We start from the raw sequence: 20203 nt of genomic DNA, 5'->3' as shown, positions 1-20203 counted from the left end.
AAATGGAGGGTCAGCCAAGTTCAGAGGCCGCTGTTGGCCAGTGAAGAGAGGCCAGGCCCCCAAGGAGGAAGGACGGGCCTGGGGACATGGGGCCCTCTGGCCGGGGAGAGAAGCCATGGGGGACGTCAGAGCTGCCCTCGGGCACCTGAAGGGCCCCTGACAGCAATCTGCCCGCTATGTGTGGCCTCAGCAGCCAGAACTGGACTGATGGGTAGAATCGGGGGGAACTTCAGGGTGTGAGCTGTCCTCTCACCTGGGCGTCTCTGGTGGCCTTCTCAGCCGCAGCCCGGCGCCCTGCCTCATTGCGGTCAGCAGGGGTCCCGCATGTGCAATGTGTGTTGTCCCTCAGAGGAACCTACCCCACACCTCCCCCACCAAGGGAGTTCTCCCCAAACCCACTGGAGGACGACCGTTTCCTGGCTGTTTATGCTCCTTTCAGAGAGCTGGTGCCCCCCACCCTGTTCCCCTTGGGGGAGGGCCAAGAGAACAGGAACTGCTCTGTACCTTTATCTGCGTGGGGAAGGCCTTGGGGGCAAGGACAGGGCAGGACAATGGTCGAGGCCCCCCTTCCCCACCCCACCCGGCCCACCCACAAGGTCAGGGCTCCCCTCTCTGCACGCTCGCTCCAGCAGGAATGCTCCGGGCCTCAGTCCTTGCAGGGCGGCGAGGAGAGGCCTTGATTCTCACAGCATCGAGACCGGACGGGGTCTTTGGAGGCGTGAAGGGACGCAGGTCTGAGGCCAGCCCCCATGTCCCTGGGCTGAGATGGGCAGAGGCAGTTCTAGGCAGGGCTTCACTGGGGTCTTGGTGGCCTGCACGGCCCTTGGTTGGGTTTGTGCTCCTGGGCAGGTTCGAGGTGGAGGCCGGGCGGCCTCAGAGGTGTGTAGAAGCTCAGCCATGGCGAGATGCCCCTCCGTGCCGTGGGCATCACCCCAAGAGCTTCGCCCCTCGGGGGCTCACGCGCGGCCTGTGCGCAAGGCAGAGTGTGCGTGGTGTTACCTTGGAAACTGCAGCGGTGCCTCAGGAGGTTGCTGTACCTGGATGACAGGGGCGTACTCGGGACTCGGGTGAGTGCAGCTGCTCAGCTTCTGCGTCCAGAACCCTGACAACCGCCACGGGGTAGGCCTGGATCTGGGGCGTGACGTCAGCGTCTGTCGCCAGACGCCTCCCGATAACGTTGCAGAAACCACAGCGAAAGGAAGGTGCTCCCGCCTCCCGTCTGGCGGGCGTAGCCGTTTCAATCACCCTCCCGTGCTCAAACCCAGGGTCTGCCCATGGCGGGTCTATCATGTCCACGTTGTTTGCGTTAATAATGTAGCTTTACAGCTTTGCTTGGCATTATACGAATTGCCACACGTCGTTAGAAGTCTTTATAAATATTATTCAGTGGTTGTGTGCTATTTCATCGGCTTACCTGCCCTGGTCCATTAGGCTGTTGAAAGGTTTGTTATAAACAGTTTGTTTAGCTGCGATGAACATCTTCAGAACAGCGCACCTTCATTTCTTCGGGTTTGTTCCTGCTGAGGGGACGTGGGTTTCACCAGTGGGTTGGATCCAGCAGGTTTGGCCCGAGACTGATGCCCACTGAGATGTCTGGTCAGTTCCAGGCCGCTTGTCTTTGGGTGAGGCCCCCAGGACAGTCCCCCACCCACCTCAGTTTCCAGACTCTTCCACTTCCTCTGGACCCCCCTGCCTCCCGCTCCTTGAAGCCCTGGAGACCGAAGGCTGTGGGGACCCTCAGGAGTGGCCCTGGGTTATCTGTCCTCGAGAGGTCTCTCCACCACTTGCCTGGGGGACATGGCACCGGCTTTGCAGCCCCTGATTTTGTGCATGAATCCTGGCTCCTTTGGAGACCTGGGTCCCTGCATTTGATTGATGCTCCTTGGCAGCGAGGGCCCCCAGCCTGAGGTTCTAGTAGGTCTATGCTTGTCGCTCTCTCCTCACCCTGATCCTCTCTGCCAAGCAATTAGCGAGCTGTTAGCAGTGTTGTTGTAAATTGGCATCGCAGTTCAGTGCTCGGGGGATTGGGATGTAAGAGCTGTGTGGGGACCCTGTCATCACCAGAGGGTCCCTGTTGCACTGGGGATGATGGCCCTGTGGTGGATGAGAATAGCAGCTCTCATTCATGGGGGCTTCCTGGGTGCAGGGCTCTGGTAAGGGGGTCCTCTCCTTCAGTCCCCAACAGCCATCCAAGCCAGTTGCTTTCTGAGTGCTGGGAAGGAGGTGCCCAGGTCACAGCTGGTGAGGGGATGCAGGCACAGCCCAGCCTTAGCCCCGCCCCGCTGTGCTCTTGGGCTGGGTCCTGCCTGCTTTCCCAGATGCCTGTGCACAGGAGACTTGTCCTGCCACAGGCTTGAAATCGGGGTTGTTTCAGAGTTGTATCTGCTGGTTGGGGTGGGAGGCAGAGGGGCAAAGTCTCTCTGTCCCCCGGCGTCCGTGCTGAAGCACGCCTGCCCTCCAGGTGTGCATCGTGCAGAAGCGGGACACGGAGAAGATGTACGCCATGAAGTACATGAGCAAGCAGCAGTGCATCGAGCGGGACGAGGTCCGCAACGTGCTCCGCGAGCTGCAGATCCTGCAGGAGATTGAGCACGCCTTCCTGGTGAACCTCTGGTGAGCCCACCCTGAGGGGCGGAGACCCAGCAGGACCTGCTGCCGCCCCGAAGCTGGTGGAGGGTGGCCACCCTCTCCTGACCCTGGGCGCCCCTCCCTGGTGCTCCCTCTTCTCCTGCCCCTGGGCGCCCCTGGCACCTACAGCTCCTCCCTCCCCCTCCCCATCCACCGCCTTCTGGTGTCCTGGGCTGGCAGCCATCCAGGTGTCCAAGCACACTGCATTAATGCAGCTCTCCCTGGCCTGCAGGAAGCCCAGCTTTCCCACAGGAGAGGCCTGTGACCCACGGAATTTCTGGCGCTAAAGCCAGTGGGGGAGAGTTGGGGTCCTGACTTTGAGTTTCTTCCACAAAATGGGCACCAAGACCTGCCCCAGGAGGTGTAGGAACCTGTGGGCTGCAGGGAGATCAACTTCCTCCTTCCTCCCTGGGAGTCCTGCTCACACAGGGGCCTCCCCAAAGTAAGAGTCCTCTCTTAATCCTCCCGACACTGGGGTCCTCCCTGAATCCTCCCATCGTGGGGTCTGAGCTCCCTGATGCGCTCACAGATGGGGCGTCATTCCCAAGAACCCTTGGCGGGCACAGAGTGTCACGGCAGCTGGGGAGGCGTCTGATAAACGAGCGCCGGGTCTGGCAGTGCTGCCTCAGGGAGATTTAAACATTCCCCCAGTATGACCTGAGTATCCACTAGCTGAACTTAGAGGAAGAGACAGCCCAGCCAGCGCTGGGGACAGAGAGTGGGGGCAGTGTGTTCTGTCTGAAAATGATGGGGTGCTAGCTCTTTCAGGGGCTCAGAGTCCAGATCCGCCCTCCCTGGTTATTTACCTGGGGTCACCGCAGGTGCAGGGGGGATGTCAAAGTGGACAGCAGCCCACATCCACATCATCCCCCGTGGAGTCACACGGTCCTGCTCGGGAGTGACGTGGGAAGGAGGAACTGGATGTGCCGTGGGGGGAGCGTGGTCTTCCCCGGGCGGCTGTGTGGAGACAGGGAGACGCTGACCGTGGCCTCAGAGCCCCCGGGGCGTGGTGGAGCCTGGGCTGCCTGGGCCAGGAGGAAGGAGCCTGGGGAAAGGGCACTCATCCCCCGACCCTCACGCCCGTCTGCATCGAGGGCCCTGGCCACACTCACTGTGGCCCCTGTGGCCCTAACCACTGGCGAGTCTCTGGGCAGGCAGAAGGGCTGGCAGGGCCACACCACGTCGTTGTGCCCCATGGTCTTGTTATCAGCATCTGGGGATAACAGTTCTAAAGCTAGGGGGCATCCACGTACGACATACCCCTTAAATCTGCCCCCGCGGCCCGACGGCTGGGAGGGTCAGATTCCTCATCCTCGAAGGCAATGATGGCCCCCCTGGGGTGGTGGGTCAGTGGGGCAGAAACGACCTCACTGAGGCGAGGCCTGGCCTATAGCCTCGTAGGAACCGCTGCCATCTGTGATTGACCCTCAGCCACAACGCTAGCAGTGGGGCTTCTTGCAAAGAAGGAAGACCCAGGATTTCCCTCCTCAGGGTCCTCAGCCCCCCACCCTGGCCCTCCTGGCCTCTCTCTGGGAGGCAGTGTGTCCTGGTGATCAGGAGCATGGGCTCCGCCTTGAATCCCCCCACCTTGCTGTAGATGATGCCCTAACCTCCCTTCCTCAGTCCCCTCCTCTGTGGAATGGGGCTGGGAGTGGTCCCCAGTGCTGCCCTTGTCGGTCTGCGCAGAAGTTTAGATGCATCTACGCAGACAGAGTGCTCCACACGGGGCAACTCAGGGCTATGAGCCATCGTTACCATTAATGTTCCCTTCCCCTCCTACTGCAGCTGGGATCCCATCCCGACAGGCTGATCTGCCAGGGAACGTCTCCTACCATCCCAGGGATAGGCAGGGCGGGGCCGCTGCAGCCTTGCCCCAGGTGTCTTGTCCACTGCTCTCCAGGACCCTCGGCCTGTCCTGGAGCCTGACATTCTGAGTCTCTTTGCTCTATGTTCCCATCCCCATGCCCCCAGCCCCAGGCCCAACCTGTACGACCCTCCCCAGGCCACCTGCCCCTGCGAATGAGAGCAGGGGGGCTTCTGGTGGGCAGGGAGAGGAACATCACATGAAAAATGAATTCTTTGTGACTTTATTCTTGAAAGAGCCAGTTGATTAATGATAAGAGTTACCTCTGAGAGCTCACAAAAGAAATTACAAAGTGGAAGGAGGTCCTTAAACCATTGTTTCGTTACTGCCACTATCTTCATCATCATCATCACTATCATCGTCATCATCACCATCACCTTTATCACCATCATCTTCATCACTAACATCATCACCATCACCGTCACCACTGTTAACATCACCACCACCATCGTCATCATCATCACCCCCAACACCATCACCACCACCACCATCACCATCACCATCACCAACATCATCATCATCACCATCACTATCATCATCATCATCACCATCATCACCATCAGCATCATCGCCATCACCATCACCACCAACACCACCACCACCATCATCATCACCATTATCATCATCATAACCACTACTAACATCACCATCATCACCATCATCATCACCACCACCACCATCATTATCATTAACACCATCACTACCATTGCCATTACCACCATCATCACATCACCACTGTCACCATCATCATCATCACCATTATCATCATCACCACCACCAACATCACCATCAGCACCATCATCACCATCACCGTCATCACCATCACCGTCACCACCGTTAACATCACCACCACCATCATCATCATCACCAACACCACCATCACCATCACCACCATCACCATCATCATCATTACCACCACCAACATCACCATCATCACCATCACTATCATTACCATCATCATAATCATCACCATCACCACCACCAACATCACCATCACCATCACCATCATCACTATCATCACTATCATCGTAATCATCACCACTGCCATCATCACCACCATCACCATCACCACCATCACCATCACCACCATCAACATCACCACCATCATCATCATCACCACCACCACCACCATCACCATCATCACCACCATCACCACCACCATCACCATCACCACCATCACCATCACCACCATCAACATCACCACCATCATCGTCATCACCACCACCATCACCATCATCACCACCATCACCACCAACATCATCATCATCATCACCATCACCATCACTGTCACCACCATTAACATTACCATTATCACCAACATCACCATCATCACCATCACTATCATCACCATCATCATAATCATCCCCACCACCATTATTACCATCACCATCATCACCACCACCACCACCACCACCACCACCATCACCAACATCACCATCATTACCATCACTGTCATCACCATCATCACTATTATCATAATCATCACCACCACCATCATCACCATCATCATCGTCATCACCACCACCAACCAGTATCATCACCATCGCTATCGTTACCACCACTGCCATCATCGTCATCACCATCACCACTATCATCACCACCACCACCACCATCATCATCACCATTATCATCATCTTCATCATCACCATCACTATCACCACCATCACCACCGTCACCATTAGCACAGCTGCTAGTTGTTAGAAGCTGGCCCCTTGCTCAGCACTGCCTGAGCATCCTGCCTCACTGGTTCAACTTCTTTAACAACCCTCAAAGCAGATGTTTTTACCCCCTTTTTAGAGAAGAGGAAATCAGGGCAGAAGGGCTCAGAGATGGGACGTGTTCTACTCTCAATTGGTCACATGGGCGTCTCTTCCCCCAGCTCAGCCACCTCCCATCAGGATGGCCTCTCTGTCTTTCCCGAGGGTTTTGGCTCAGAGCAACTTCTGAGCAGGGGCAGAGTCAGTGCCTTGGGCAGGAAGGTGCTCCTGGGGAGTTCCCAGTGGGGTGGGGGTGGGGCCAGGGCCCTTAGATGGGGGCTCATTGGGTGCGGCAGGAGCTGTGACTCTGGCTTCCCAGACGTGCGTGTGCCAGGTCCTCCCCCGGCGCCCACAGGTACTCCTTCCAGGACGAGGAGGACATGTTCATGGTGGTGGACCTGCTCCTGGGTGGGGACCTGCGCTACCACCTGCAGCAGAATGTGCAGTTCTCTGAGGACACGGTGAGGCTGTACATCTGTGAGATGGCGCTGGCCCTCGACTACCTGCGCAGTCAGCACATCATCCACAGGTGTGTGCACACCTGACGGGGTGGGGTGCCTGCCTAGGCCAGGTGGGGCCGGCAGCAGCCTCAGGTCAGTCCACCTGTGGGCGGCGGCACTCCAGCAGAACCTGGACGGGCTCCTGCATGCTTGGCCCAGCCCTTGCCCGCAGACCTGCCCCCAGGCCTGGCACCAATCAGTGCCTGGCTCTGAGGCCAGCCCCACAGCTACGCAGCTGATGGCCACCTGCGGAGAACCCTGTCTGAGCAGCTCCAGCTGAGGCTGGGCACAGAGGGCTGTTGGCTCTCCGAGACCCCAGGGCCTGGCCACATCGGGGTTGCCTTCACCTGATCTGTTCACTGCAGGATCCCTGCCACCGTCTGGCAGACGCCCTTCTGCCCATCTGCCAAATCCCTGGGGAATTCACACTAATCTTAACATGAGCTGAAAGCAGATGAAATTAGGAAGATAGATCTGTATCCACAGAACAAAACAAAAAAACTTACGTGGTTTATTATCAAGTCAAATAGACGTGCTTTGTGCGTTTCTGCCCCGGGGGTTCTGTTATCACGTCGTGATTCAGGCACCAAACACTTACTGAGGCCTGGAAGCCGGGCGAGGCCTGAAGCAAATTGGTGGAAGGCACAGACCTAAATTCACAGTTCTGTGCAGCATGGGGCTCTGGGAGAGGGGTGGCCTGGAGGGTTTGGGCCAGGGGGCTCTGCTTTTGTCCTCTGGGGGCTATGGCACCCCTCTGTCCAATGCGCGGTGTTCTCCCACTGTCTGTCTACAGCCCCCACAGGGACTGGAATGGCTGCTTTCACCTAGCCCCATCAGCATGTTGCCAGGTGGGGGCGGGCCTTAGGCCCTAGCATCTTCTCGAGGCCCACATCAGGCCTCTGGGGCCTCTGCCTTGGGTCTGGGGGCCCTTGTGGGAACCCCCAGCCTTGCCGGGGATGTGGGGCAGGAACAGGAGGGACTTCTGGACCCATCTCCCCACTTTCTGCTCTTCCTACAGAGATGTCAAGCCCGACAACATTCTGCTGGATGAGCAAGGTGAGGGGGGTGCCGTGTGAGGCCAAAGACATGGGGTCTTCCGCCCTGCCTCAGGACACATCTCTGGTCCCTGGGACAGTCACGCTGCCCTCCCTCCTCACAGGACACGCACACCTGACTGACTTCAACATCGCCACCATCATAAAGGACGGGGAGAGGGCCACCGCCCTGGCCGGGACCAAGCCCTACATGGGTGAGCTGCGCCCTCGCCTGCCCTTGCACCCACCCTGTCAGCCTGCCGGTGGCTGCGCTTCCACGCTGAGCCTGTGGCTGGTGGGGTCAGGTCACCTCCTTAAAGGCACACAGCAGTATGTGACGGGATCAGGCTGTTACGAACAGCCGTGTCTGGTCCCTACGGAAGAATCTCAGTGACGCAGTGAGAATTACGGATATGATAATGAGAGCCCACCGGCCATGTCAGGCTGTGGGACGTGGAGTTGCACCCAGCGGTCAGTGGGGAAGGACGAACCACTGAGGGCAGCTTCCCCGTCCAGCTCTGGCGGCAGCAGGTCTCGGGGCCCTGCCAAGGGGCCAGCCGAGGGGCCTGCGGGTCCGGGGTGCTCATCTGCTCCTTTCCTTTCTGGAAAGCTCCGGAGATCTTCCAGTCCTTCGTCAATGGTGGGACCGGCTACTCCTTCGAGGTGGACTGGTGGTCGGTGGGGGTGATGGCCTACGAGCTGCTGCGCGGATGGGTACGGAGCTCCCACGGCCCACGGGCTCGGTCCCCAGACCCCGAGCTGACTGTGTCCCCCAGGGGTGGCCCGAGGGCCCTGGGGTGGGATGAGGCTGTCCCCACCCCCACATGCTCAAGGGTGTTTGCAGTGTCCATTAGCAAGGACGGACGCTTTTAGCGAAGCGTCTGGGTGGATGGGCGACTCCTGAGCGAGTGCAGGAGGAAACTCCCTGTGGGTTTTCTGGGGGCTGTTGGCAGGGCTGTGCACCGGCCTCTGAAGGTGCACAGGGCAGAGAACTGCCCAGCAGGGCTGGCTCCTCGGGACTTCCCTTGAGGTCCTGTGCGGGTCTCCTTGCTCTCACCCCTGTGACCACAGCCAGGCCAGCCCTGGAGCCTGGGAGGCCGGGGGCCTCGTCAGGTCACCAACTGCCCTTCCCTTCCCCTCATGGTGGGCACTGTACCCTCAGCCACCCCATGGGACCCCGCCCCTGAGGAAGGCCCCTCCTGGCCCTCGGGGGCTCATCCACCCGGGCCCAGGCCTCTGGAGGAGATGTGCTTGCTTCCTGGCCGGATCTGCAGCCTCTTCTGGACAGTTTCCGGGCCGGGGTGTGGCCGCAGCCCAGGCCCAGGCTTCGCCTCCTGGGGCGAGGCCGTGCTCAGGGCTGTGCCTGTCCTGGGGGTGGGGTGCTGCCTCAGCCGCCTTGGGGGGATGGGGTGAGACACTGGGTGCAGCGCTGCCTCCCTGCCCCAGAGGCCCTACGACATCCACTCAAGTAACGCAGTGGAGTCCCTGGTGCAGCTGTTCAGCACAATGAGCGTCCAGTACGTGCCCACCTGGTCCAAGGAGATGGTGGCCCTGCTGCGGAAGGTGAGCCCCTCCCGGAACACACGCGCCGGGCACACGAGGCTGGGCTGAGCATCCTGTCCCCGGGGGTGGGCCTTGTGGAGACCCTGTCTCGGAAGGCGTCTGGTTCCTGCATTCTGTGTCTTGGGTCCCTCGCCGCCTGGCTCCAGCTGCAGCTCTCTGTCCTCTTGTAATAGCTCGGCCTGTGGGCACTGGCTGTGAGCTGAATCATGTGCACCCTTATCTTTAATCCTCACGGCCTGGTTCCGGGACACTGGTTATCACCCCATTTCACAGATGCCCAAACTGAGGTGCAGAGACGCGAACCCTGTGCCAGGTCACCGTGTCGTGCGTGTTGGAGGGAGGGTGTGCAGGGCTGGGTGCTGGGCCCGCGCTGTGCTCTGGCCTTTTCTGCCCCTGCTCCTGTTGGAGATGGTCAGCCACTGCCCGCTGCCAATGGCCTGGCCACACCCCCCAGGAGCAAGCAGAGAAGACCCTGGAACCCCTTTGCACCTCCCAGGGCCTGAGTGGGTGTCTGCAGCAGCCCAAGGGACCTCAGCCTGGCAGGGACGTAAGGCCGTGGGGTTGCCCTCAGAGTACCTTCTGGGGTCCAGGGCTGGGTGGGGGGTTGCTCCCTGGCTGGCCCCCATGGCTCCCCACTTGGACAGCCGCACTTGAAATGCACTGGTGCATCAAGCCCGGGTCAGGGTCCAGTGTGGGAGGGCGAGCTGGACATGCAAGGCACGGCTTCCAGCTGCTGTCTCCTGGCCCACAGAGGTCTTGGCTCCTGCCCGAAACCTTTGACCCTGGAATTTTGGCCAAGCAGCTAGAGGTCCCTCCCAGGCCCTGAGAGCCTCTTAACCCAGCTTTTGGACGCTGGCCATGCTGCCGCCTGCTGGTGAATCTCCGCAGAATGTCCCTGTGCACCCCAGATGCCCTCTGCCGTCCTTGGGCTCCAGGGGCTTGGCCAGACCACTCAGACCAAATTGGCCCCTTGGCCACGTTCCTGCGCTGGCCAGGTTGAAATCCGGCCACTTTTCCTCGCCTGACCCTTGAGGTCCAGAATTTCCAAACCTCAGGCCTTCTGGTGAGACCTCACCGGGTGCCCTGGCCGGGGCAGGCGGCCTGCTCTTCACGCCGGGCGCTTGCTGGGCCCCGGGGCCGTCTGACACAGGCCCCGTTCCAGCTCCTCACTGTGGACCCCAAGCACCGCGTCTCCAGTCTCCAGGACATGCGGGCGGCCCCGTCGCTGGCCCACGTGCTGTGGGACGACCTGAGTGAGAAGAAGGTGGAGCCAGGCTTTGTGCCCAACGTAAGCCTGCCGGGCGGCCCGGGGGCGGTCCCTGGGCAGGCGTGGGTGGACCCCGGGGGCCGGGCTCAGCACCCGGTCCCTCCACAGAAAGGCCGCCTGCACTGCGACCCCACCTTCGAGCTGGAGGAGATGATCCTGGAGTCGAGGCCCCTGCACAAGAAGAAGAAGCGGCTGGCCAAGAACCGGTCCCGGGACAGCAGCAGGGACAGCTCCCAGTCCGTGAGTGCCGGCTGCGGGCGCAGGGTCCTCTCCACACCTCACGGCGTCCCGCCAGGCCGCTGGCAGGGAGCGCACCTTGAAAGTCCAGTGGCTGGTCGTCCTGAGGTCCTGAGACTTTTCTCCTGCCTCCCAGCCCAGCTCACTCCTGCAGCCTCTCTGAGCCCCTCGCTTCCTCCTCTGAAGGGGGTGGGAAGGGACCATCGGGAGCCTGGGGAAATGCCTCCTCCTCTTCCGGCCGCTGGGTGTGGCCGTCAGTCCTTGGCGTTCCTTGGCTTGTGGGTGCATCATGCCGGTCTCTGTCTCCTGTGTCACGTGGACTCTCCTGCACTTGTCTGTGTCTCCTCTTAGAAGGACACCATTCATTGGATTAGGACCCATGCTAATCCAGAATGAGCTCCCCTTAGTTTCACTCATTACGTCTGCAGTGACTTTATTTCACATCCAGAGGTAGTGGGGTTAGGATTTCACTTCGGGGGGACACAGTTTAACCCATAACAACTCCTCCCCTGCCCCAGGTCGCGCAGCATCTCTGGAGTGGTGGGGGTGTTCTTGGGGAGAGTGAGCATGTGGGGGGTCAGGACTAAACCCATCCCAGGGTACGGCTGGTGTTCAGAAAAGCAACTAGGGATGTGGGTGTTGGTGGCAGGGGTCACGGTGGTGACACTGTATGTGATTAGTGGTCTCCCTGCCCCTGGAACTGCCTGAGCCAGTGGAGGATGCCCTGGGGTGCCCCTCAGGCCCCCAGGCCCTGTGCAACCTCTCACACCTGGCGGGCCCTGTGTCGCTCCCAGGCACGGGGTCTGGCCAGAAGAGGGGCATCAGTCCCCTCCTCACCACGGTGTAGGGTCCAGGGTTGGGGGTCACCCCCTGGGTGCCTCGATTTCTCAGGGAGCAAAGGCCCATCCTCTCCCCCTCCCGCCCGGGACTGCTGGTGGCAGCCGGTGGTGTCCAGAGGGGGAATTGCAGGTGGGAGTTGTCGATTTCCAGTCTGTTCAGCTTTCTTCTTCTTGTGAGTGGGAGTGACGTCCTCCAGGCTTCTTACTGTCAGAGCTGAAACCAGATTCCTTATTAGTCTTTTTATTACTGATCGATAAGAGTTATTTACATATTCTGGATACAGTCCCTTATCAGAGAGACGATTTCAAATATTTCTTCTATCCTGTGTGTTTCCTTTTCTCTTTCTGGGTGGTACCACTAGCAGCAGTTTCTGATTTTGATCAAGTCCAATGTATCAATTTCTTCTCTTTTCATTTGTGCTTCTGGTGTCTTATCTAAGAAACCATTGCCTAACCTGAGGTCACAAAGATTTACTCCTATGTTTCCTTCCAAGTATTGTATAGTTTTCTCTTACATTTAGGTCTGGGATCCATTTGGAGTTAATTTCACAGACAGTATCAGGTGGGGTCCACCTTCACTCTGTTGCGTGTGGATGTCCAGTTGCCCGAATGCTATTTGTGAAAAGACTGTTCTTTTCCCATTGAATTGCTTGGCATCATTTTCGAAAGTTACTTGACCAAAATACAAGGTTTACTGCTGGACTCGCAGTTCTGTTCCATTGATCTCTCTGTCCTTGTGCCAGCCCACACTGTCCTGATGGCTGTAGCTTTGTAGTGAGTTTTGAAACCAGGAAGTGTGAGTCCTCCAGCTGTGTTCTTCTTTTCCAATTGTTTGGTCACTCTGGGTCCCTTGCTCTTTGGTCACTCTGGGTCCCTTGCTCTTCCAGTGAATTCTGAGAGGTTGGGGAATTGTACTGAGTTGCTCAGCAGGTCTATCTGAGACAAAGTTAGGGGTTGGAGCCTGGTTTCCGTTCCCAGGCCCTTGTCCCTCCCACCTTGGGTGACGTCTGGGGTCTGATGCTATGAGTGTCAGCATTGATGGAGGCCCCACAGATGTCTGCCCTCAGACGAGGATTCATCTGCCAACGATTTATTCGGGAAATACACCTGGGAGAAATCACTCGGAGTGGGAGAAGCCAGCAAGGGTTGGATTTCAGGCAAAGTCCTGTGGAGAGCAGCTTCAAGCTGACCCCACAGGGGACTCTGGAGTGTCGGTCATGCTCCCAGGAAGCTAGGCTTTCGTCTCCCACACTCAGCAGTCATCAGCTAAGGGCCCCAGAGGGACGTGAATTTTGGTGGCCCTCCAACTGTGTGTGTGTTGGCAAAGGGCTGCAGTAGCCAGAGGCGGATCGTCGAGAGTCATAGGCGTGGGCCGTCAGAAGAAAAAGCACACCTGAGCCAGGACAGGCGCACAGATATGGCAAAGGGTGTCCTGTGGACAGCACGCCACGCAGCTCGGGGAGAAGGGGCCCTTGGTGGAGGGTCATGGTTGCACGTCTCAGGGCACACGGTCCACCTCTTGCATCCACTCCTCAGGCGTCTGGGGCACCCCTCTTCCTGGGAAAACCTAGATGAGAAAGGTTAGCGAGAAGCCCCTGTCACTCCTGTTGCTCCGGGGCCAGAGCCCACGCGCATCTTCTGCATCCTCCCACATCCCTTCTGGTTCCTCCTCTCCCTCACTCTGCACCTCTGTTGGTCTCAGTGTGTCAGTGGCTCGCCTCCTGGCGTGACCTGGACCCTCACCCTGAACGCTCTGAGCCTCTGGTCGCATTCCCTTCTCAGGCCGGAGTTTGTGCATGCATCCACGGATTCTCCACATTAAGCCAGGGAACGCTAAGACACAGCTAGGGGAATTGCATGGTCTGTTTTGGTGCAGAAGCCTCATCTCTTCTTGATGGTTAAGGTCAGTTACCCTGCCAGGACGGGGACTCCTTGGGGGAGGCCAAGGTGGCAGGGCAGGTACGGGAGGGGAGAGAGCCCGGGGGATCTGCAGAGTCCCCTCGAGTCTTCACACAACGTGGGGAACCACCGAGACTGGGGAAGGAGCCACTCCAAGGAGCAGGCAGAGCCATCCCAGCCCACGCAGGGCTGGGAATAGTTCATGGTCCTCCAGCCAGCGTGCAAACCCTCGTAACGCACGGGCATCATGTGAGGGGCATTGCCTTGGGGTGGAGAAAAAGCAGCCTGCTCCAAAACCCAAATAAGCCTGTCAAGGTCTGTGCTGCATTCTTAGTGGAAAGAGGTGTGAGGCAAAGTCACTTCTCTTGGCCTTGGTGGGGATGTCCTAGGGTGGCCGTATCACCAGATCCCCAAAAAGACCAGCAGTAGAACAGGCTCAGAGTCCTGGCGGGGTTTATGTCCCCCACTCTGCACGTGTGTTTTATGAGGACACACAGAGTTCCTGCCACTTCCTGCTCATCTACTCTAGTTAACGTCACGCTGTCAGCACAGTGGGTAACGGTGGACGTCCAGATGAACAGGATCTTTCTCTCTGTGACAGAGAACAGGAGGGCAGACAGCCCTGGGCAAGACCATGAGGGTACAGTTGTCCATCTCGGGTGAAGGCCGACTGGCTCGAGTCCTCTCTGTTGTTGGGTCAAATCAGTGGCTACACGCCTCACTTCAGAGTCTGTGTTGACCTGTCTGGTAAAGAGTCTGTATCTGGCTCAGTAACTGCATGTGGAGCTCCCTGTAGGCTACATCTGCCACGGTCCGCCATCATCTGCCACGAGCCAGACGCCAGGCTTGTGAATTAAATGGGAAAATAATGAGGAGCAGCATTCTTGTGTCCTCAGAGTTAAAAATTGAAAGCTGTGGTAATAGCTGTCACTCCACAGGTCGGGGAACTCGTTTGAGAGTTCTGCCAGATCCAACACACCCATCTGGACAGTGCGTTCAGCAGCTGGGGAAAAATAGCCCCTGGGTGGGTGTGTGGACCCCTTGGGCCACTATTAGATGGACGTGGGCCAAGTGTTAGCCCTACCCCATATCCCACAGACCTCGAACCGTCTGGGTATTTCCCTCTTGCCCGTGGACAGATATTCAGGGACATGTCATGGCGCCTTTGGGAAGGGCCAGAATTGCTGCCATGTACCTTTGCTGTGAACTAGCATGGCCTTCCTTACGGGGAACCTGACGCTCCTTCTGCTGGTGGTTCTAGGTCTGAGAACCGCATTAGATCTGGAGATGAGGAGAAAACTCTGACTTCCCATCAAGGTGGCTGACGACAGCCTTCTGCTCACGCACCATTGATCTTACTGTGTGTGCGTGTGCACATGTGTGTGCGTGTGTGTGCATGCGTGTGTGTGTGTGTGTGTGTGTGTGTGTATGTGGATGCTGGCTGTCCGTCTCTGACCCCAGGAGCGCCGTGACCTGTTGGACATCATCTACATCCTGGGCGTCCGCGTCCCTGCCCCTCCAGCCCTGCTGCCTGTCACTGTGGTTACTTCCACCTGGTTAAGTGCAGCTAAGTTGGGTTCGGGCTTGTTATTCTGTATACTGTCATCCCCACGGCAGCAGGGGCTTGGTCCTGGAACAGTATCTCCGGTAGAACACAGACACCGCTGAGCTTCTCGTGGTGCTGTGCCCCTCGCCAGCTCATTCTTTACCATCTTGCTGGAAGGAATGTCCTTTGGGCCCTCCAGAAGAACACGGTCATCTGAGGGCTGCTTGGGTCTTCAATCTTGAGTCTGTTGACCCCTTCTAGCTGCCACTGCTCTGAGACTTTGTCCCTCTCAGCATTCTTCCCAGGCTGTTCTAGAATCTTCACCTGGGCCATCATTTCTTCCAAGTTTCTAAGAGCCACCCTGCGGTGTGGGTGCCCTTGCCAGAGAATTAGATCCCAAGTCATGGAAGGATGCCCTCACATCAGTAGACCCTCCGTATCGAGCATGTGTCCCACTCCCACCCCAGGCCACACGCCTCCAGGTCCATGCCCAGCCTATCCTCCTGGCTCAGTGAGCCACACATGTCTCACCTCAGCAGGACCAGCACTCCCCAAGCCGGGCCACGCTACTGACCTGGTTATTGCCCTGAAGCTGGGAGGGCAGGTGGAGGCAGATCTTGAGAGAGCAAGTACTGTCTTCTGTGGTGTCAGCTGCGGTTGCAGCTCTGGATCATCTGCAGGATTTTGGTGGGGGGTTCTGCTCTTCTCTAGCAGGGAAAGGGCCCTTCTACAGGCTCAGAGAGTGCAGGAGCACTGGGGGTAATGCGCCACGTGCACCCACCCAGATGGCCCGCGTGCACCCACCCAGACGGCCCGCGTGCATCCCTTAGATGTACCCACGTGCATCCCCAGGCGGCCCCTCCCGAATCTCCGAGTCCAGCTCCCTCCCTGTCGGGGCCTTGGCTTGGATGCAGGAAATGTCCCAAGGCTGAGTGCAGCCTGCTCTGGGGTTCCGCTGCTCTCACATCTCAGCCTGGTGTCCAGTGTGCTGCCCCAGGCCGCAGGACGGAGCATCTCTCCACACTGGGCCCAGCAGTAGCCAAGCAGACCCATGTCCATGTGATTACTCCTTCCTCATGTCTCCGCAACGCCAGAGCTGTGGTAGCAGCCAGCACCCACTCCCAACTCTCTGAGGCAAGAGCCATAGTAACTCGAGTCCCACGGCCTGCCAGGGACCTTCAACACTCCGTGTGCCACCAAAGACGGGTTCCTCGTTGACCTGGCCAGTCTGGATCTGACTCCACAACCCGTCCTGAGAGTTTGCTTCTCGGGACAGCCCCTGCGACTGGCCTTCTCAGGGCAGGTTCCCCAGAAGCAGACCCTAAGATGGGAATCTGTGTACTAGTGACAAGTAACCTGGAGGACCCAGTAGGGGGCAGGGGAGGGGAGGGAGCCAAGCCAGGTGTGGTTTCCGGTCAAGGCTGGTCCCGCAGACCATCGTGCGGTCCCTCCATGTCGTCATCCACCCTGAGGCAGGCTTCCGTCCCTGCATATCCTTCCGTCACTGGCTGAGCGTCACCTAGGAGACGCAAACTGCCGGGTGCTCTGGCTGCCTGAGGGCGGAGTTCCTCCAGTGGCCCAAAGGCAGGCCTCCAAAGAGAGCCACAGGTGCAGGCCACGGGTGGAGCAGCAGACCCGGGCAGGGGGATGGTTGGGGCCCACGGTAGGGGATGTGAGGGAACCTGACGGTGTCCACTACACTCGTGTGTGTCTCTCTGACTAACAGGAGAATGACTACCTTCAGGACTGCCTTGATGCGATCCAGCAGGACTTTGTGATTTTTAACAGAGAAAAGTGAGTGTGTGTGTTGGGGGCGGGTAATGGGGGCAGAGAGGAGTTTGCGGAATTGGGCCAAGGTTTTCTTGGCCACACGAGTCCTGAGCCCCTGCAGCCACAGGGCGTCAATGGGCCTGGTGATGCCCACCCTGCAGGGGGAATCTGAGCAGTGGCCCTTAGGGGGCAGATGGTGCATGTCCCCATTCGGCCTTGTGCAGGAGGGGCCCTTGGGAAGGAACTTTTAGTTCTAAACTCAGGCCAGTGGCCAGACTCTCCTGGGGAGACACCTGGGGGCTGTCCAGATGAGGGCTGATGGCTTCCTGGGCAGCCCCTACAGAGTCACATCAACTCCCACCCCTCTCTCACTCACTCACTCACTCATTCATTCATTCAGCAAACCTTCGCTGGGTGCCAGGGACTGTGGGACAGAAGGGGCACAGCTGGCTGGCAGGGAGATACGACAGGCCACAAATAGCTAAGACCCCTGCTGCAGTGGAGGGAGGAAGCCCAGTGCTGTGGGGCCTGGGGCAGGGAGTGGCAGGGTGAGGCTCGGAGGGCTTCCTGGAGAAGGTGGCTCTGAGCTCTGGCCCAGAAGGTGAGCAGCGTTGGCCAGTGATCTGTCTTGCCTTGGTGACCAGGATGACGTGTGGGTCCTGGTCTAGGACGCTGGCCACCATCCTGGAGATCAGAGGCCTGGGTAAGAACAGGACTCAGCCAAGCTCTTTGAAAAGCCTTGTTCCAGGCTGGCGGCCCCTGCTGCGCTCTGGCCATATTTTTGCTGCAACGGTCTGACCACCGATATCGCTGACCCACAGAACTTGCATGTAAACTAGGCCTCCTTCCCGCTTCTAGCTGGAAACGGACTGAGCCTCAGCAGCCCTCCTGCTCTGAGCCTGAAGGCGGTGAATAGTGAGATGTGGGCGCTGCTGGGCTGAAAGGCCCCATGTGGCCACCCGACGTCCACCCTTGGCTCCCTGCTGGGCCGGCATGTCCCAGAGGGGGCTTCCGCCCAGTCAGAGATGCCAGGCACCTGGTCCATGTTGGGGAGCCCCTGAGCCGTGTTCCTGAGGGACACATTCCGTGAGTCCTGGGACAAGTCATGGGCCAGCGAGAAGCATCCTGGGGCCGCTGGCGAGGCTGCATAGAGCCCCTCCCTGTGTTTCCCCACCCAGGCTGAAGAGGAGCCAGGACCCCACGAGCGAACCCCTGCCTGCACCCGAGGCTGGGGATACGGAGGCCTCGGTGGACAGTGGGGGGGCGCGCCCCGCCCTGCCCATGTGTGGCTCCATTTGCCCCTCGGCTGGGAGCAGCTAGGCAGCCTGGCCAGCCTCGCAGAGAGCTAACTCACACTGCATCGAGACTCAGGCCTGCCGGAGGGACAGGGCGATGGGGCAGCGGGCGGAGGTCCAGCGTCGACATTCCCAGTGGGGCAGCACAGTTCTTCCACGCCCAGACGCGGGCCGGCGGCCCCCGCTGCGCCCTGGCCGTATTTTCACTGAAACAGTCTGACCGCTGAGCCTGCCCTCGGGCTCCAGGTGGCGCACGGCCACAAGAGGCCGTCGGTGTGGCCAAGATTGGTGGGCAAGGAGGGCGGGCACCACCTGGCCACTCTGGTTACCTGTGATGGTGGAGGGGGGCACGTGGCCACCCACCCTGGCCTCTCCTGGGGGCCCCCTGACCCGCTTGCTGGCAGGTCACGGAGGCCAGAGCCACGTGGTGGGGGCGGCGCTCTCGTCTCTCACCACCTCTTGGCTGTACATAGCCCTCGTCACCCGGCCCTGCCGTGGGCTGCCCGGCGTCCATGAGCTCGCTGCCGGGAGCCATGGGGTGGCCCGGGGTCTGCTCGGTTCCTATACATCAGCGGGGGAGGGTTGTGGGCGTGCAGCTGAGGAATGTTTTATAGAGATACAAACTGTTCCGGCAATTTCTGCTGTGTTTCTGTATAGTTTTCACCTCTGAGAATTACAGTAGAACTACTCAGCGTCGAGTGTTTTGCGTGTTCTGTGTCTGTGGAGCAGCCGTGTCTGGTGCCTGCAGGTTACAGAGGACATTTGTCCTGTGGTCAGTGCAGCTCCTGCTGGGGCAGAGTCCTTGGAGCCCCAGCCCCTTGCAGGCTTGGGGTGGGTGCCCTGTCCCTCGCTGAGGTGTGGGGGAGTTGATGTCAGAAACACAGCACAGTGTGCACACGGGGAATATGGGGCCCCAGTCACCACCGGGGGCGCCGGGGTGCAGAGGTGGGCAGCAGTGCAGGACGCCCGGTAGGTGAGACTGACCCCCAGAGAAAGTTCTGGTGGAGACCCGGTGATGTCAGAGGCAGGAACAGGGCGGGGGAGGTTTGGGGTTTTGTGTGGACATGTTATGGAAGTGTACGTTTCAGAGACCCCAGGGGACGGCACGCCTGTTTCCTGTGTCAGCGGCAGGGACGTGGGTGTGGTCTGGCTTCCTGATCACCCAGTCTCTCGGGGCAGGGGGACACTGGTCCCCTCGGCCTTGGCAGAGCCCCAGGAACCCGGCTCTGACGCCGCACTGACCAAACAAATCTGGGCCAGAGGGAGCCCCCAGGAACATGGCGGGACCACCAGGACAGACCTCTTCTGGGGGCTGCCCTGGACCAACGCAGCTTCATGAGAAGCCTGGATTCAAAGGTGGGGCGTTTGTGTTTCCCCAGAGAACATGGCTGGAAATGCTCCCTGGTCACCACTAAGCGTGGACGCCTGGGCAGGGGCCAGCGCGCTCAGCAGTGTGAGGGGTGGGGGGCTTGTCTTCCCAGTGACCGTGATCGTCCTGCCCCCTCTGGGAGCATTGCACACCTGGGGTACAGAACTGGCACCATTTTTATGAGAAGAGGCTGAGACCAGGAGGCCAGCCCAGCAGTTCCTCCTCCTGGAAGGTTCTGCGGCAGCCCAGCCTGAGGGTCTGGATCAGAACCTCTGCCTTGAGCGGGGTAGGGCCCATACTGTGCGTGTGTGTGGGTGAGGGCATCAGCCTCAGGTCAGCACCACACCTTGTCCGCTGCCCACTGGAGATGTGAGCGCTGTTCCCTGTGCTTCCCCACGTGCCAGGCTGCCCCTCAACCTTCCACTGGTGGGGTTTGGGCTCGTCCAGTCAGGATGTGGGCAGAGGTCCTCCCAGCCCAACCCCCTCCCTCTGAGCATCTGGCTGTGGGTCACACCAACATCCCTCTGACCCTCTGGCTGTCTCTGACCTGCGGGTTCCCAGGCCCCCTCCCTGAGAGGAAGAGCCCCCCCCCCGCCCCCAGACCCTGCCCTGCCCCTTCCCCCAGAGGCCGAGCA

At 59.3% G+C, this 20203-nt stretch overlaps 1 protein-coding gene across 3 annotated transcripts in view; it reads left to right on the top strand.

Moving 5' to 3' along the window:
- Positions 1-18892, top strand: part of STK32C (serine/threonine kinase 32C) — a 99656-nt gene extending 80764 nt beyond the window's left edge. The window contains exons 3-12 of one of the 3 annotated variants that reach the window (XM_004438859.3): positions 2462-2613; positions 6605-6778; positions 7768-7805; positions 7909-7998; positions 8394-8497; positions 9230-9346; positions 10509-10634; positions 10722-10853; positions 16861-16928; positions 18083-18892. In XM_004438859.3, the coding sequence (XP_004438916.2) occupies positions 2462-2613; positions 6605-6778; positions 7768-7805; positions 7909-7998; positions 8394-8497; positions 9230-9346; positions 10509-10634; positions 10722-10853; positions 16861-16928; positions 18083-18224 (1143 nt within the window). In that variant the 3' untranslated portion in view covers positions 18225-18892. Of the gene's footprint in view, positions 1-2461; positions 2614-6604; positions 6779-7767; positions 7806-7908; positions 7999-8393; positions 8498-9229; positions 9347-9619; positions 10635-10721; positions 10854-16860; positions 16929-18082 lie in introns of those variants that run through there. The other 2 variants (XM_087432882.1, XM_087432881.1) reach the window with 2 other exon arrangements.
- The last annotated feature ends 1311 nt before the right edge of the window (positions 18893-20203 follow it).

Source organism: Ceratotherium simum, chromosome 6, assembly GCF_057802395.1.
Source record: "Ceratotherium simum simum isolate JZ-2026a chromosome 6, ASM5780239v1, whole genome shotgun sequence".
Classification (NCBI taxonomy): Eukaryota; Metazoa; Chordata; class Mammalia; order Perissodactyla; family Rhinocerotidae; genus Ceratotherium; species Ceratotherium simum.
The sequence above is the reverse complement of the archived record's forward strand: the minus strand, read 5'-3'. Positions and strand labels throughout refer to the sequence as shown.